General features: G+C 39.8%; 1 protein-coding gene across 4 annotated transcripts in view; it reads left to right on the top strand.

Moving 5' to 3' along the window:
- The window catches only part of PLEKHB2 (pleckstrin homology domain containing B2), a 34,028-nt gene extending 21,217 nt beyond the window's left edge, over positions 1 to 12,811 (top strand). For 2 of the 4 annotated variants that reach the window (XM_029934801.1, XM_029934804.1), the window contains 3 exons: positions 367 to 453; positions 7,174 to 7,282; positions 12,578 to 12,811. In XM_029934801.1, coding sequence (XP_029790661.1) covers positions 367 to 453; positions 7,174 to 7,282; positions 12,578 to 12,714 — 333 coding nt within the window. In that variant the 3' untranslated portion in view covers positions 12,715 to 12,811. Of the gene's footprint in view, positions 1 to 366; positions 454 to 7,173; positions 7,283 to 8,185; positions 8,333 to 12,577 lie in introns of those variants that run through there. The other 2 variants (XM_029934802.1, XM_029934803.1) reach the window with 2 other exon arrangements.
- Positions 12,812 to 13,531: the final 720 nt, after the last annotated feature.

The raw sequence follows: 13,531 nt of genomic DNA, 5'->3' as shown, positions 1-13,531 counted from the left end.
TACATTTCAGGTTGTAGGATTTATATTTGACAGAAGAGTTGTTGAGAGTGGGACCACATTTTTGAAAAGGCCTTGATAATGGTAGACCCTGGCCGCCTTGGGCAGTGAGAGCTCCATCCTGCCTTCTGCAGATGGCCAAGGAGGGCAGCCTCCTCCCAAGTTCAGAGGCCAGGAGAGCGCAGGATTAAGAGGGGATCTGGGGAGATACTTTTGTTGTTCACTGCTTTTCAGAGAGCTGTCGTATTTACTGTTCTAATTTTTAAACTTTTGCTAAATGAAAAGGATATGTGTATGTATAGAATCCTAAGAGCCTCTTCGTGGTTGTTTGTGACAGTCAGCCCTCTTTCATTCTCTCTCCTCTCCTAGGCTTACGTTGGCTCAGAAATCCTGTATGATGAGACAGCTGTGGCTTCTCCTCCTCCTTACACAGCCTATGCCACACCACCCCCTGAGGTAGGGAGCAAATCTTGGTGTTTTGGAATCCAAGTGAAGGGAGGTTGGGGTCTCTATGCTACTCTCCTTTTTAAGAAACAAAAAAACCCCTTGAGCAGCCAGTATCAGAGAAATTAGAAATGCACTCAACCCTCTTCTTTAAACTTTTTAAAAGACAGATTATTATCATCATATGCTTTCATTAAAATAAAGCCACTGCTTTATAATCTTCATGTTCACATGTTTTTAAGATAGGCCTAACAATGATTCATGGCTTAAAAAAAATTTTTTTTTAATGTTTATTTATTTTTGAGAAAGAGACAGAGCGTGAGTAGAGGAGGGGCAGAAAGAGGGAAGATAGAGAATCTGAAGCAGGCTTCAGGCTCTGAGCTGTCAGCCCAGAGCCCAATGCGGGGCTCGAGCTCATTAACTGTGAGATCATGACCTGTGCTGAAGTCAGGTGCTGAATTGACTCAGTCACCCAGGCGCTCCCTAAAAATAATTCATGTTAATGATAGTTGCTTTGGGGGTACCTGGGTGACTTAGTTAAGCATCCGACTTCTGCTTAGGTCATGATTTCATGGTTCGTGAGTTCGAGCCCCGCGTTGGGCTCTGTGCTGACAGCTAGCTCAGAGCCTGGAGCCCGCTTCAGATTCTGTACCTCCCTCTCTCTCTGACCCTTGCCTGCTCATGCTGTCTCTCTCGGTCTCTCAAAACTAAATAAAAAACAAAAAAAAATTTTGAAAAATGATGGTTGCTTTGGTAATACGATATTGATGATTTTTATACTTAATGAATTACTTGAATTCTCTTTATAATAAGAAAAGATGCTTTATTTTTATTTTTACTTAAAAGATTTTTGTTGTTGTTGTTTGAGAGAGACAGTGTGAGCAGGGGAGAGGCAGAGATGGTGAGAAAGAGAATCCCAAGCAGGCTCCCACTGTCTGTACAGAGCCCACGTGAACTGTGAGATGGTGACTGAAATCCAGAGATCATATGCTTAACTGATTCAGCCATCCAGGAGCCTTACTTTTTTTCACTTTTAAAAAACAACTTAGGGGCGCCTGGGTGGCTCACTCGGTTGAGGGTCTGATTTCGGCTCAGGTCATGATCTCACGGTTTGTGGGTTCGAACCCCGTGTCGGGCTCTGTGCTGACAGCTAGCTCAGAGCCTGGAGCCTGCTTTAGAATCTGTGTCTCCCTCTCTCTCTGACTCTCCCCTGCTTGCACTGTCTCTCTCTGTCTCTCAAAAATAAATAAAAAACCAAAACAAAACATGAAAGACAAAAAAAAAACCTTAAAAAATATCATATACCAAATACTTTAGAGGTATCTCCTAGTTAGATGTGCTAAGTGTTCACTGCTACATGTAGAAGTCTCTGTTGTGGGAGGTACTTCTGTTTTGTTTTGCTTTTTTAACTTAATTTTGAAATAATTATAGATTTATAGGAAGTTCCAAAAATAACATGGAAAAATCTCATGTCCTCCTCATATAGCTTCCCAGCTGTTAACGTGTTACATAAAATCAAAACCTGGAATTTGAGATTGGCAAAATGTTTATGTCTGGTTTTGTGTCGTTTTATCATATGTGTAAATTTGTGTAACCAGCCCTTGAATCAAGATATAAAACTGTTGATCAATTCTTCCCGCTACACCTGTAGATATAGTTATACCATACCCTCCTCCCCCTTCCTGACTCCTGTCAATCATTGGTTTGTTCTCTGTCTATATAATATTGTCATTTCCACAGTGTTATATAAATCAAATCAGACAGCATGTGATCTTTTTAGTTTGATGTTTTTCACTTAGCACAGTGCCCTGAGACCCATACAGATTATTGCGTGTGTACCCCATTAAGAATTGACAGGCATTTGCCTGTTGGGGCTGTTTCAAAGTTTTGGCTATTACCAATAAACCTACTGTGAATACTCCTTGTGTACAGCTTTAAAAAAAATTTCTTTTTAATGTTTTATTTTTGAGGGAGAGAGAGCGTGACCAAGGAGGGGAGAGCTGGAGGGAGAGGAAGACCCAGAATGGAAGCAGGCTCCAGGCTCTGAGCTGTTAGCACAGAGCCCAATGCAGGGCTCGAACTCACAAACTGTGAGACCATGACCTGAGCCGAAGTCAGATACTTAACCAACTGAGCCACTCAGGTGCCGTGTACAGCTTTTTATGAGGCTGTACATCAAGTTTTAAAGAAACTACTTCCCAGAATGACTCTACCATTTCACTTATATGAATAATCAGTTTCTTTGTATCTTCCCCTCATTAAGTGGTGTCAGTGTTTTTTCATTTTAGCTGTTCTTCTAGGTGTATAGTGATATTTCATTCTAATTTTAATTTGCATTTTCCTAATGGCTAGTGATGCTGGACATCTTTTTATGTTCTTATTTGCCGTTGTATATTCTGTCCAGTAAAATGTCACTTCATGTCATTTGTTTTCTAATTGTATTATTTTTTTTAACATTGAGTTTTGAGAGTTTTTTGAGTTTATAGGAACCCTTTGTCAAATATGTGGTCTGTAGCATTTGTTTTTATCCTCTTAACAGTGCCTTTCATGGATTTTTAATTTGCATTCAGTCTAGTTTATCAGTTTTTATGGTTTGTGCTTTTTTTGTCATATTTCAGACTTCCCTCAAGACCAAGTTTCCTAAGGCTTTCTCCTATGCTATATTTTTAAAGTTTCATAGTGCCAGAATTTACATGTGAGTTATGAGTTAATTTTTTTGTAAGTGTTAGGGTTGGGTTCATTGTTTTAAACATGAATTTATTTTTTTTTAAGTTTTTAGATGTTTGTTTATTTTTGAGAGAGAAACAGAGACAGAATGCTGGCAGGGGAGGGGCAGAGAGAGAGGGAGACAGAATCTGAAACAGGCTTCAGGCTCTGAGCAGTCAGCATGGAGCCCAACGCTGGATTCAAACTCACCAACCATAAGATCGTGACCTGAGTTGAAGTCAGATGCTTAACTGACCAGGACACCCAGGTGCCCCATGTTAATTCTTTTTTAAAAATATTTGGTAGAAATCTCCAGTGAAACAGTTTGGGCCTGGAGATTTTGAGGGTCGGGTATTTTTAATTACAAAAATTTTTAAAAATGTTTATTCATTTTTGAGAGAGACAACGGGAGTGGGGGAGGTGCAGAGAGAGAGAGAGGGAGACACAGATTCTGAAGCAGGTTCTAGGCTTTGAGCTGTTAGCACAGAGCTCCATGTGGGACTCGAGATCATAACCTGAGCCAAAGTCAGATGCTTAACTGATTGAACCACCGAGGTGCCCCCAAATTATATTTTCTTGAGAGTTATAGGACTGTTCATTTTCTGTTTCATATTGAGTGGGTTGTAGTAATTTGTACTTTTTGAGTAAGTCGTCTAATTTACGTGTGCACCTGTGTCATTTGGTCCATACACGTTTATATTTTCTTCATTGGTTAACTGTATTATCATAATGTAATGTCCCTTTCTGTTTCTGGTAAGTTTCTTTAGTCTGATGCCTGCTCTGATATTAATATAGTTACTTCTTCTTGCTTTTCATTGTTTGCATGGTATCTCTTCCCATCTTTTTTTTTTTTTCTCCAACCTACATATATCCTTCAACTTGAAATGAGTTTCTCATAGATAACATATACATGGGTCATTTCTTTCTGACATCTGACAAATCTCAATTTTGTAATTTGTATATTTAGACCATTTACATTTAATATAATTTTTGATATATTTTGTGTCTTGTTTCCCTTTGGTTCTGTTTTTTTTCCCCTCTGTATTCTTTTACTTAAGCTTTTTGTGAATATTTTGAACATATTTTAAAATTGCATTTTGAGGGGCCCCTGGATAGCTCAGTTGTTTAAGCATCCAACTGTGGCTCCGGTCATGATCTCACGGTTCATGAGTTCAATATCTGTGTTGGGCTTTGTGCTGACAACTTGGAGCCTAGAGCCTGCTTCAGATATTGTCTCCCTTTCTCTCTGCCCCTGCTTGTGCTATCTGTGTCTCTCTGTCTCTCTCTCAAATATAAATAAACATTAAAAAAATTTTTTTAAAGTTGCATTTTAATTTATCTGTAATGTTTCTTGAGTGTCCCTCTTTGTATTGCCTTTTTAGTGGTTGCTCTAGTTACTACATTATTCATATATACATATCTTCAAAGTTAAGCGTTCACATTTCTTTTATATATGAGAACCACATCAAATGGTGTTAGAAATTTTGCTTCAGCCTGTCAGACTTGTTAGAAAAGTAAAGATGTGGAGGAAAGTTTATTATATTTACGTGCATTTCTGCTCTGTCCATATTTTTGTTTTTACCTTCTGATGTTTTAGGGTCCCTTCTTTTATTGTTTACATTTTGTTCAATGAAATCCTATTCTCTTAGGAGGGCTCTGCTGGCAATAGATTCTCAGTTCTTATCTGAGAATGTCTTGATTTTTTTCTTTATTTCTGAAGGATATTTTCATGAATGTAGAATTCTGAGTTGACATTTCTTTCAACATTTGTCAAATGTGTGCTATTTCCTTTGGCCTACATGGTTTCTGAGGAGAAATCCATCATTTACATTCCCCCCTGTATAGGTAGTACATTGTTTCTTACTACTTTCATTGTCCTTAGTTTTCAGAAGTTTGACTATAATGTGTTGGTGTAGATTTGGGGGGAGTTATCTTATTTGGTCTTTCATATGTAAGTTCATGTTTCTTGCTAACTAAATTTGGGAAAATATAGGCCATTTTTTCTGGAATGTTCTTTTCAGCCCCATCCCCTTTCTCTTTTGAAACTAATGACATGGATGTTAGCTGTACCACGTCTCAGATTCTGTTTATTTTCTTCAATGTATTTCCTCTATATTCCAGTTTATACTTATGTTTACTGATTCTTTTTCTCCGACATTTCTATTCTGTTTTTGGATACCTGAGAATCCTAAAACATCAGGAGGTAAGAGAAATATGGTCAGAGCAGAAACTGGTAAATGAGCATTGACTTCAACTTAAAGTCCTCAGCTGCATTAGCCCGTAATGCACTCAGCTTGTCCTTTGAAGCTTTGAAACCTGGCATTGACTTCTGTGTAGTATGAAAGTCTTAGATAGCAACTTCTTCCAATAGAAGACTGTTTCATCTGCACTGAAAATCTCTTGTTAGTTGTAGCCACCTTCATGAACTTGCTATTCCAGTTCTTGCTGCTTTACCTTGCCCATTTATGCTATAAAGCTGGTTTCTTTTCTTAAATCTCACGAACCAACCTCTGTTAGCAGCATACTTTCTTTTTTAAAAACGTTTTTTAATATTTTTTTATTTATTTTTGAGAGACAGAGACAGAGACAGTGCAAGCAGGGGAGGGTCAGAGAGAGAGGGAGATCCAGAATCTGAAGCAGGCTCCAGGCTCTGAGCTGTCAGCACAGAGCCCGACATGGGGCTCCAACCCACGAACTGTGAGATCATGACCTGAGCTGAAGCCGGACGCTCAACCAACTGAGCCACCCAGGCACCCCAGCATCATACTTTCTTCTGCAGCTTCCTCCCCTTTCTTAGCATTCACAGAACTGAAGAGAGTCAGGGCTTTCCTCTGGATTAGACTTTGGTTTAAGGGAATGTTGTGGCTGGTTTGGTCTTCTATCCTGACCACTCAAACTTTCTATAAGCTATACCGCTGTTCTCTTTCCTCACCATTTGTGTGTTCACTGGAGTAGCACTTTCGGTTTCCTTCAAGAACTTTTCCTTTGCACTCACAGCCTGGCTGACTGATTGGTTGCAGAGGCCCAACTTTTGGCCTGTCTCAGCTTTCAACATGCCTTCCTCATTGAGCTGAATCATTTCTAGCTTTTGATTTAAAGTGAGAGACGTGCAACTCTTCCTCTCACTTGAGCACTTAAGAGACCATTGTAGGGTTCTTATTAATTAGCCTCATTTCAATATTGCCGTGTCTCAGGGAATAGGGAGACCTGAGAGGGAGAGAGACGGGAACCAGTGGTTGTCAGAGCAGTCAGAACACGCAAGAATATCCATTATGTTTACCATCTTGCATGGGCATGGTTTGTAGTGCCCCCAAACAATTACAATAGTAATAGTAGTTGAGCTATGATAGATAGCTGTAACAAATATGATAATAAATGGTGCATCTGGGTGGCTCAGTCATTTGAGTGTCCCAACTCTTGATTTCGGCTCAGGTCTTGATCCCAGGGTCATGGGATCCAGCCCTGCAGTGGGCTCTGTGCTGAGCATGGAGCCTGCTTAAGTCTCTCTCTCAATCTCCCTCTCTTCCTCCCCCTCTCTCTTCCTCTCCCTCTCTCTCCCCCTGTGAAGACCTGTGTGGTCCCTCGCTCTCTCTCAAAAAAACAAATATAATAATAATGAAAAACTTTGAAATATTGTGAGAATTAGCAAAACGTGACACAGAGACATGAAGTGAGCAAATGCTGTTGGAAAAATTGTGCCAATAGACTTGTTCAATGCAGGGTTGCCATAAACCTCCAGTTTGTAAAAACACAGTATCTGCAAAGTGCAGTAAAGTGAAGCACAATAAAATTTCATTATGATGTTGAATGAAAGTAGTGAGAGTGGGCGGGCACCTCATTGTCATCTTTCTGATGATAGAGGAAAGCTTTTAACTTTCTACCATTGTTTATAATATCAATTATGGGCTTGTCCTATGGCCTTTGTTATGTGGAAGTACATTCCTTCTCCACCTACTTTGTTGATGTTTATTACAAATGGATGCTGAATTTCAAAATTGTATTTCTAATGGGCCTATTTCCTTTTAGCAGACATATGGCTATGGTCCATACAGTGGTGCATACCCTCCAGGAACTCAAGTTGTCTATGCTGCGAATGGACAGGCTTATGCTGTACCCTACCAGTACCCATATGCAGGTAACTCATGCCCACCATCCATTCCTTTCTTCTCTTCATTTAGTGGGTGGATCTGTGAGGCCCGAAGGATTTGTATTTCTTAGTTTAAGGATAAGTGAGGTATGCTTCTGGTTATAGACCACAAATCATTCTGTTACTATGCTTTAAAAAAGAAAAAGCATTATGTATTTTTATGTTACCTTATAAACTTGGAGTAGGCTTCTTAAAACTTCACTGTTGTATCCAGATTTATTCCCAAGGAGAGAATTTGCACATACTGGTATTCACTTACATCCCATTTTAAAGGATGACTTTCTCCTGTTTTTTTCTCTTCTGGTAACATCCTTTAAAAATTATCACTACTGAGGCGATACTCCATTTTGCAAGTGAAGTAAAGGCCTGGAAGGTTCTTACCTTTATTCCAGGCTTCACATTTTCCATTTTTCACCTTACCTGAGAAAAATTGTAGATGCGAGTAAGTGGCCTGTGTAGGTAGGTAGCATCAAGTCCTGGGTGCAGTTTAGGCAGGGGGAGGTCTAGGGTGGAGGTGCAGGAGAATTCTGGCTGAGAGGCCAGAGCCTACAGTGAGGACGAGGGGGCCTGAGAGCATGTGGTTGATGGACTGAAGTACGTGGCCACACCCAGAAGCCCGGAGAAGGGGAAGTCAGTCATGGGCAGATTGCATTGTTTATGGCATATTGGATCAGTGTACAAGTGAATATGCTGGCAAATAGCTTACAGTGAGAGCCCTGAGCCCATAGAGACGTTGGGAATCTGAAGGGTTGTGTCTTAACACAGAAGCAGTGGAAGAAAAATGTGTTACCAGAAAGGTAACTGATGCTCATCCCACAGAGAGGCCCAGAGCTGCTGGCCCTGAATCAGAGTTTCCTTCTAATTAGTGGTGGTTACTTTGGTTTCTCATAGGTTAGCACCCAATATGAGACATTCTCTGTCCATCTGCTCCTGCAGTCTGATACAGTTCACTCAGCTAGCATGGACTGTGAAGGATTCTGCTTGCTGGACTTTTTTTCATGTCAAGTTGAAAACTAATAAAATGATGATGCTAAAAAATGAAGTGTTTGTTGACCCTGTGATCTTATTTTGTTTGAATTACTTTTCCCATGGGGCGCCTTGGTGGCTCAGTCAGTTAAGTGTCACACTTCAGCTTAGGTCATGATCTCACAGTTCGTGGTTTTGAGCCCCACATTGGGCTCTGTGCTGACAGCTTGGGGCCTGGAGCCTGTTTCACATTCTGTGTCTTTCTCTCTCTCTCTTTGCCCGTCCCCTGCTCACACTCTCTCTAAACAATAAACAAACATTTAAAAAATATTTTGAATTACTTTCCCCATATAAAATAATTTTTTTTCATTGAAATTGTATATTAACCTTTTGCATTTCTTTTCTCATTTTAAAATTTTATATATTTTGTTGTGAGTGCTACATAATCTCAGTATTTTTAATGACTGCATAATATGTTGGGTGATCTTCTAGTATTAACTGTTTGTTTTTTCCTTTTTGCAATAGGAAATGTTGCTTTGAACATCTCTGATGATTTCCTTTTTCTTTCCTATTAAATCTTAGAATATATTTTTCATTTCTGTGTATTAAGGTAATGTGTTAAAGGGCATAGACATTTATTTTTCTTTTGATACCATTGAAATGTAAAAAGCTTCTCAAACATGCAAAAGTATGGACAGTACTATAATGAACAGTCATTTGTCCATTTTGTTTCACCTTCATCTCTCTCATCTCTGGATTGTTTTGAGGGAAATCCATACTGTATGACTTCATCTGACAGTATTACAGTATATCTTGATACCATTTACCCAATTGATTCTCAGAACAGTTTGCAAGCTTCTTTATTTTTTAGAGAAAATAAATTGTTTTTATTTTTAATTATGGTAAAAAAAAAGTACCATAAAATTTACTTTTTAAAAAACCATTTTAATTGTACCATTCCATAGTGTTTTAAGTACATTCACATTGTTGTGCAACGGATTTCCAGAACTCTTTATCGTCCCATATTGAAACTCTGTGCTTCTTACACAACTTTCATTTTCCTTCCTCCCAGCCCCTGGTAACCACTGTTATACTTTCTTTTCCTGTGAATTTGAATTCTTTAGACATCCCATATAAGTGGAATCCTAGGATACCTATATATTTGTGACTGGTTTATTTCACTTAGCATTCTTTTCTTTTTCTTTTTTTTTTCCTTTCTTTTCTTTATCATTCTACTCCAGTGATAGAATTGGAGATGTAGCCTCAGCTGGGAAGAAATCACTGATAGACTGAGTTGAAACATTTGAAAAAGGAAAATTTAAGACTGGTCCAACTGAGGCCAGAGACCATTTACATGAGAAGAAATGCAAATTGAAATGAGATACCATTTCTGCTAATCACATTGGCAAAAATGAAGATATTCTTCAGAGTTGGTAAAATTTGCCAGTTTCTAGCACCACTGAGAAGTTCCTGAAACACTGGTTTCTCAGTTGTCCTGAAAGGTGCCCATTGTTGTTAGGTCTAAAAGTCTTAATATGCTCCTTGGGTATAAAGTGAATCCTTACGTTGCTTTAGTTTATGTTTCTGTGATGACTGGCAGAGGTAAACATGGTATAATGGTTTACAAACTCAATTTCTTTGCCTATTTATCTTGCAGTTGGTGGGTTTTTAAGCCCTAGCCTAACCATTGCCTTGAGAGCCAGCTTTTCAGTCCCAGACCCTCACACTGGGGTAATCTCAGCTGTTTGTTACTGTATAGAAGGGCAGAAGTTTTGCAGAAGTGCTAGTAAAGGGGAGTTTCTATAAATTGGATTCTTTACTTTCTGTTGACTTTCCTCATAGAAAAAGAGATAGCCCTCTTACAAGTACCCTCAAGATACTTGCTGCAGAGGGCAGAGTCAAGAATTAGGTGGGCATTCAGCATTAGCATTGTGACCCAACTAGCAGGTGTACTTGCTGTGCAGAACGTGAGTTGGGTTGATGGTCATCTCCCCACAGTGCTGTCCTGATAACTAGATTGGAGTTTCTCAGCCCCTTTTTGTACACCCCAGTGGTTGGCCAGCTTCATGATATCCTGCCTTCCATTGTCCATAGACACCATAGTAATGTCTGAGTAGATTAAAGCCCTTCTCTCTTCCCTTTTTTGTTTTTTTTTTTTTTAATTTTTAATGTGTAATGTGTATTTTTGAGAGAGAGAAAGCATGAGCGGAGGAGGAGCAGAGAGAGAGAGAGAGAGAGAGAGAGAAAGACACAGAATCTGAAATAGGCTCCAGGCTGAGCTGTCAGCACAGAGCCCAATGTGGGGCTCGAACCCACAAACTATGCTATCATGACTTGAGGCGCAGTCAGACGCTTAACTGACTGAGGCACCCAGGCATCCCAAGGCCTTCTCTTCAATATGATTGGAGCCAGTGGTCAGTTAGCCAGTTTAAAAAGTAGAAAGGGTGCTATATATATGCCATGAGTATTCTGTTTTAACTTATCCATGTTAGTGGACAGTCAGCTGTCTTTTGATGTGGGCTTTAGGACTTTGCTTTGAGTTGGCTTTTTTGGTTGGAGTCTTCTTGTCTTGTAAAGACTATACTCAAGAAATATCACTGCACCACAGTTTCCCTTGGTAAGTACAAACAAGTGTAGGTTTAATGATTCTTTTTTTAGTTCACTCTGTTTTTTAGTTTTTTAGTTTACTCATTTTCTTGCTCCGATAGTAATTTGTAAAAGTTACCTGCCTTTATGTAGTCCACCCTGAAGTGTCTGACTTAGTTATCCTAGAAGCAGTAGCTGCCTATTTCACATTCACATTTTGACCATTTATGTAACGCTTAGTTAAGTTAGGTAATTACAGTACGTACAACTTGGAAATGTCCCCAGCTGACTTGGGTAAGGATTTCGCTCCCTGGTAGGAGCAGAGGCAAGCAGGAGCTGCAGGAGAAGACGCTCCTGGTTGTTTGATACGGGGGTCTCTTGGTGTGATCTACTGAGGGAACGTAGATTTAGATTGTCCAAGGGATCTTTTTATTAAGTCAGCTTGCAAGTTCCTACTATCCTACATCTCAAGAGTTACAGTTGCCTAATTGAAAACTTTTAAATTTCAAGGCAAAGTAAATACTACAGTTCACCAATTTTGAAGTGTAAACATTGCATAAAACATTGTTTGCTTCCAGTGCTGTTACCTGTACTTGATCAGCCCTTTGTTTATAATAGTCTCATTCTACTATGTGGCTTTGGTTTTATTTTTTCCTCTTTCCTGTTCTCCTTCACCTTCATATTTGAGGCATTAGTGGTTGTGAGTGCACACTTGGAGCTTGAGTGCCTGGTTTTGCATGCCCTTATTGCCATTAACCCCTGTGTGCCTCGTTTTTGCCCATCTGTAAAATGGGAATAATAAACTTACAGGGTTGTTGTATTGAGTCAGTACGTGTAAATGCTTGTAATACTGTAAATGCTTAGAGTAATTAGCACTTATAAATGTTAGCCTTTATTTTGCTGCTGGTTTTCATCTACATGTACACATTACTGTTGGATTAGCTTCTTGCTCCCCTAGGGTTGAACTGTTAAGGGAACAGCAAGTCAAGGAAGGAAGTTAACGTTATTTATATTTGAGTAATTTTAAAGCTAATTAGCTGTTAGACAATATAGCTGTAAAGTAGAAAAGAGAACAAATAGTACATTAGTACAAAGTTGTAAACTTTAATCATGCAAATTAAATATTAAATTTGTTTAAAGGTTGCTTTTTGGAAGTTTTCCCCTTAACATAAGTATTTTCCCCAAAAAAGACATATAATTAAAAATTAAGAGCAAGTTTTATTGGCAGATTTAAGGTTTAATTTAAATGGTTTACATGAATATCAAGAAGCTATTTAGCTTTTAAATGGGTTTTTCATTTTCAGCTTTAGGTGCAGATTCTTGCATCTCGCGTTGTAGCCTCCATGTGTCTCTCATGCTCTCCCCCATCTATCTGTCCTCCTAGTAAGTGTGATGTGGAGGGCAGAAGTGGACATTGGAGGCTGGAGCTTACCGCTTCATTAGGATCCTACTGTTTGCAGTGTTTGGGGGTTTGGACCTTGGAAAGTTGAGCACCTTGATTTCCTCTTCGTGCAGTTATAGAAACAGTCATTAGACCTCTTCTGGAGGAGAGCTGGGGAGCATCTGCTCAGCAACCCCACACCTCTTCAGATAAGGACTACGCTGTGAGGGAGGGGTGCACATGCAGGGAAATGTGACCTCTACCACTCTCGGGATGCACTGTATTTCTGAGGGAATGTTGGGCTTCACAAACTGTTCCTCACAGGGTCTGCTTTCTCACTTTTCTTTTAGGACTTTATGGACAACAGCCTGCCAACCAAGTCATCATTCGGGAGCGGTATCGAGACAGTGACAGTGATCTGGCCCTGGGCATGCTGGCCGGAGCAGCCACCGGCATGGCCTTAGGGTCTCTGTTCTGGGTCTTCTAGAGTCCTTCAGATCTGGACGTGCATAGCTTCTGATACTTTGTGTGCAATAATATGATTTGCAGGGCATTTCTGTTGGTGATAAATGTTTTTAATAATAGTTTTAGTTGTTCTTTTGAAAGTGATGACATCATAGTTACAACTAGTCCGTACACGTACTGTAGAGAAGGCTTCTGACTTCTGTTAGCTAAAATATGGACTCTCTGGGGTACTGGCTCATTCCAGGAGTTTCCTTCTAGAACTCTTGGAATACCTTATTTTGGACATACCCGTTTAGAATAGTGTTTTCTTTTCAGAGTTAGGTGTAGTGCTTAAGGGATAATTTAGTGTTGTGCTAGTACATGGTGATGTATGCGTGAGTGGTGTGACAAGGAGGACTGCAGCTTCTTTCTGTTTAACATTAACTTTGAAGCCTCGGATCAGAGCGGCTGCATGTAACCTCAGGAGTTGTGGGCTGATAAGCAACCAGGAACCTCCCTGAGGCAGTGGGGTGGCATCCCTGGGACCTCTGCGACCAGGAAGGCTGACTGCTCAGGATGATGGGGGAGGGTCAGCCCCCCTCCCCGCTTCCCACTCCCCTCCCACCTCCTCTTAAATGATGCTTCTTTATTTTATTCATTGTTGGTAGTGATCCTTGGGAAATAATCCCACATTAGGCATTGACTTAAGTCTCAAAGTTTTATCCTTTAAAACTTGAAGAAGGCAAAAACAGTTTCAAGTATGTGGAGGTAGATTTGGCTTTATTCAGAGACGACCTTATGTTTTAGTGTCTGCTCTGAGTATTTTTATTGCCACGTTAGCCTACTCATAGCTTATTTTT

This window comes from Suricata suricatta, chromosome 3 (assembly GCF_006229205.1).
Source record: "Suricata suricatta isolate VVHF042 chromosome 3, meerkat_22Aug2017_6uvM2_HiC, whole genome shotgun sequence".
Classification (NCBI taxonomy): domain Eukaryota; kingdom Metazoa; phylum Chordata; class Mammalia; order Carnivora; family Herpestidae; genus Suricata; species Suricata suricatta.
The sequence above is the reverse complement of the archived record's forward strand: the minus strand, read 5'-3'. Positions and strand labels throughout refer to the sequence as shown.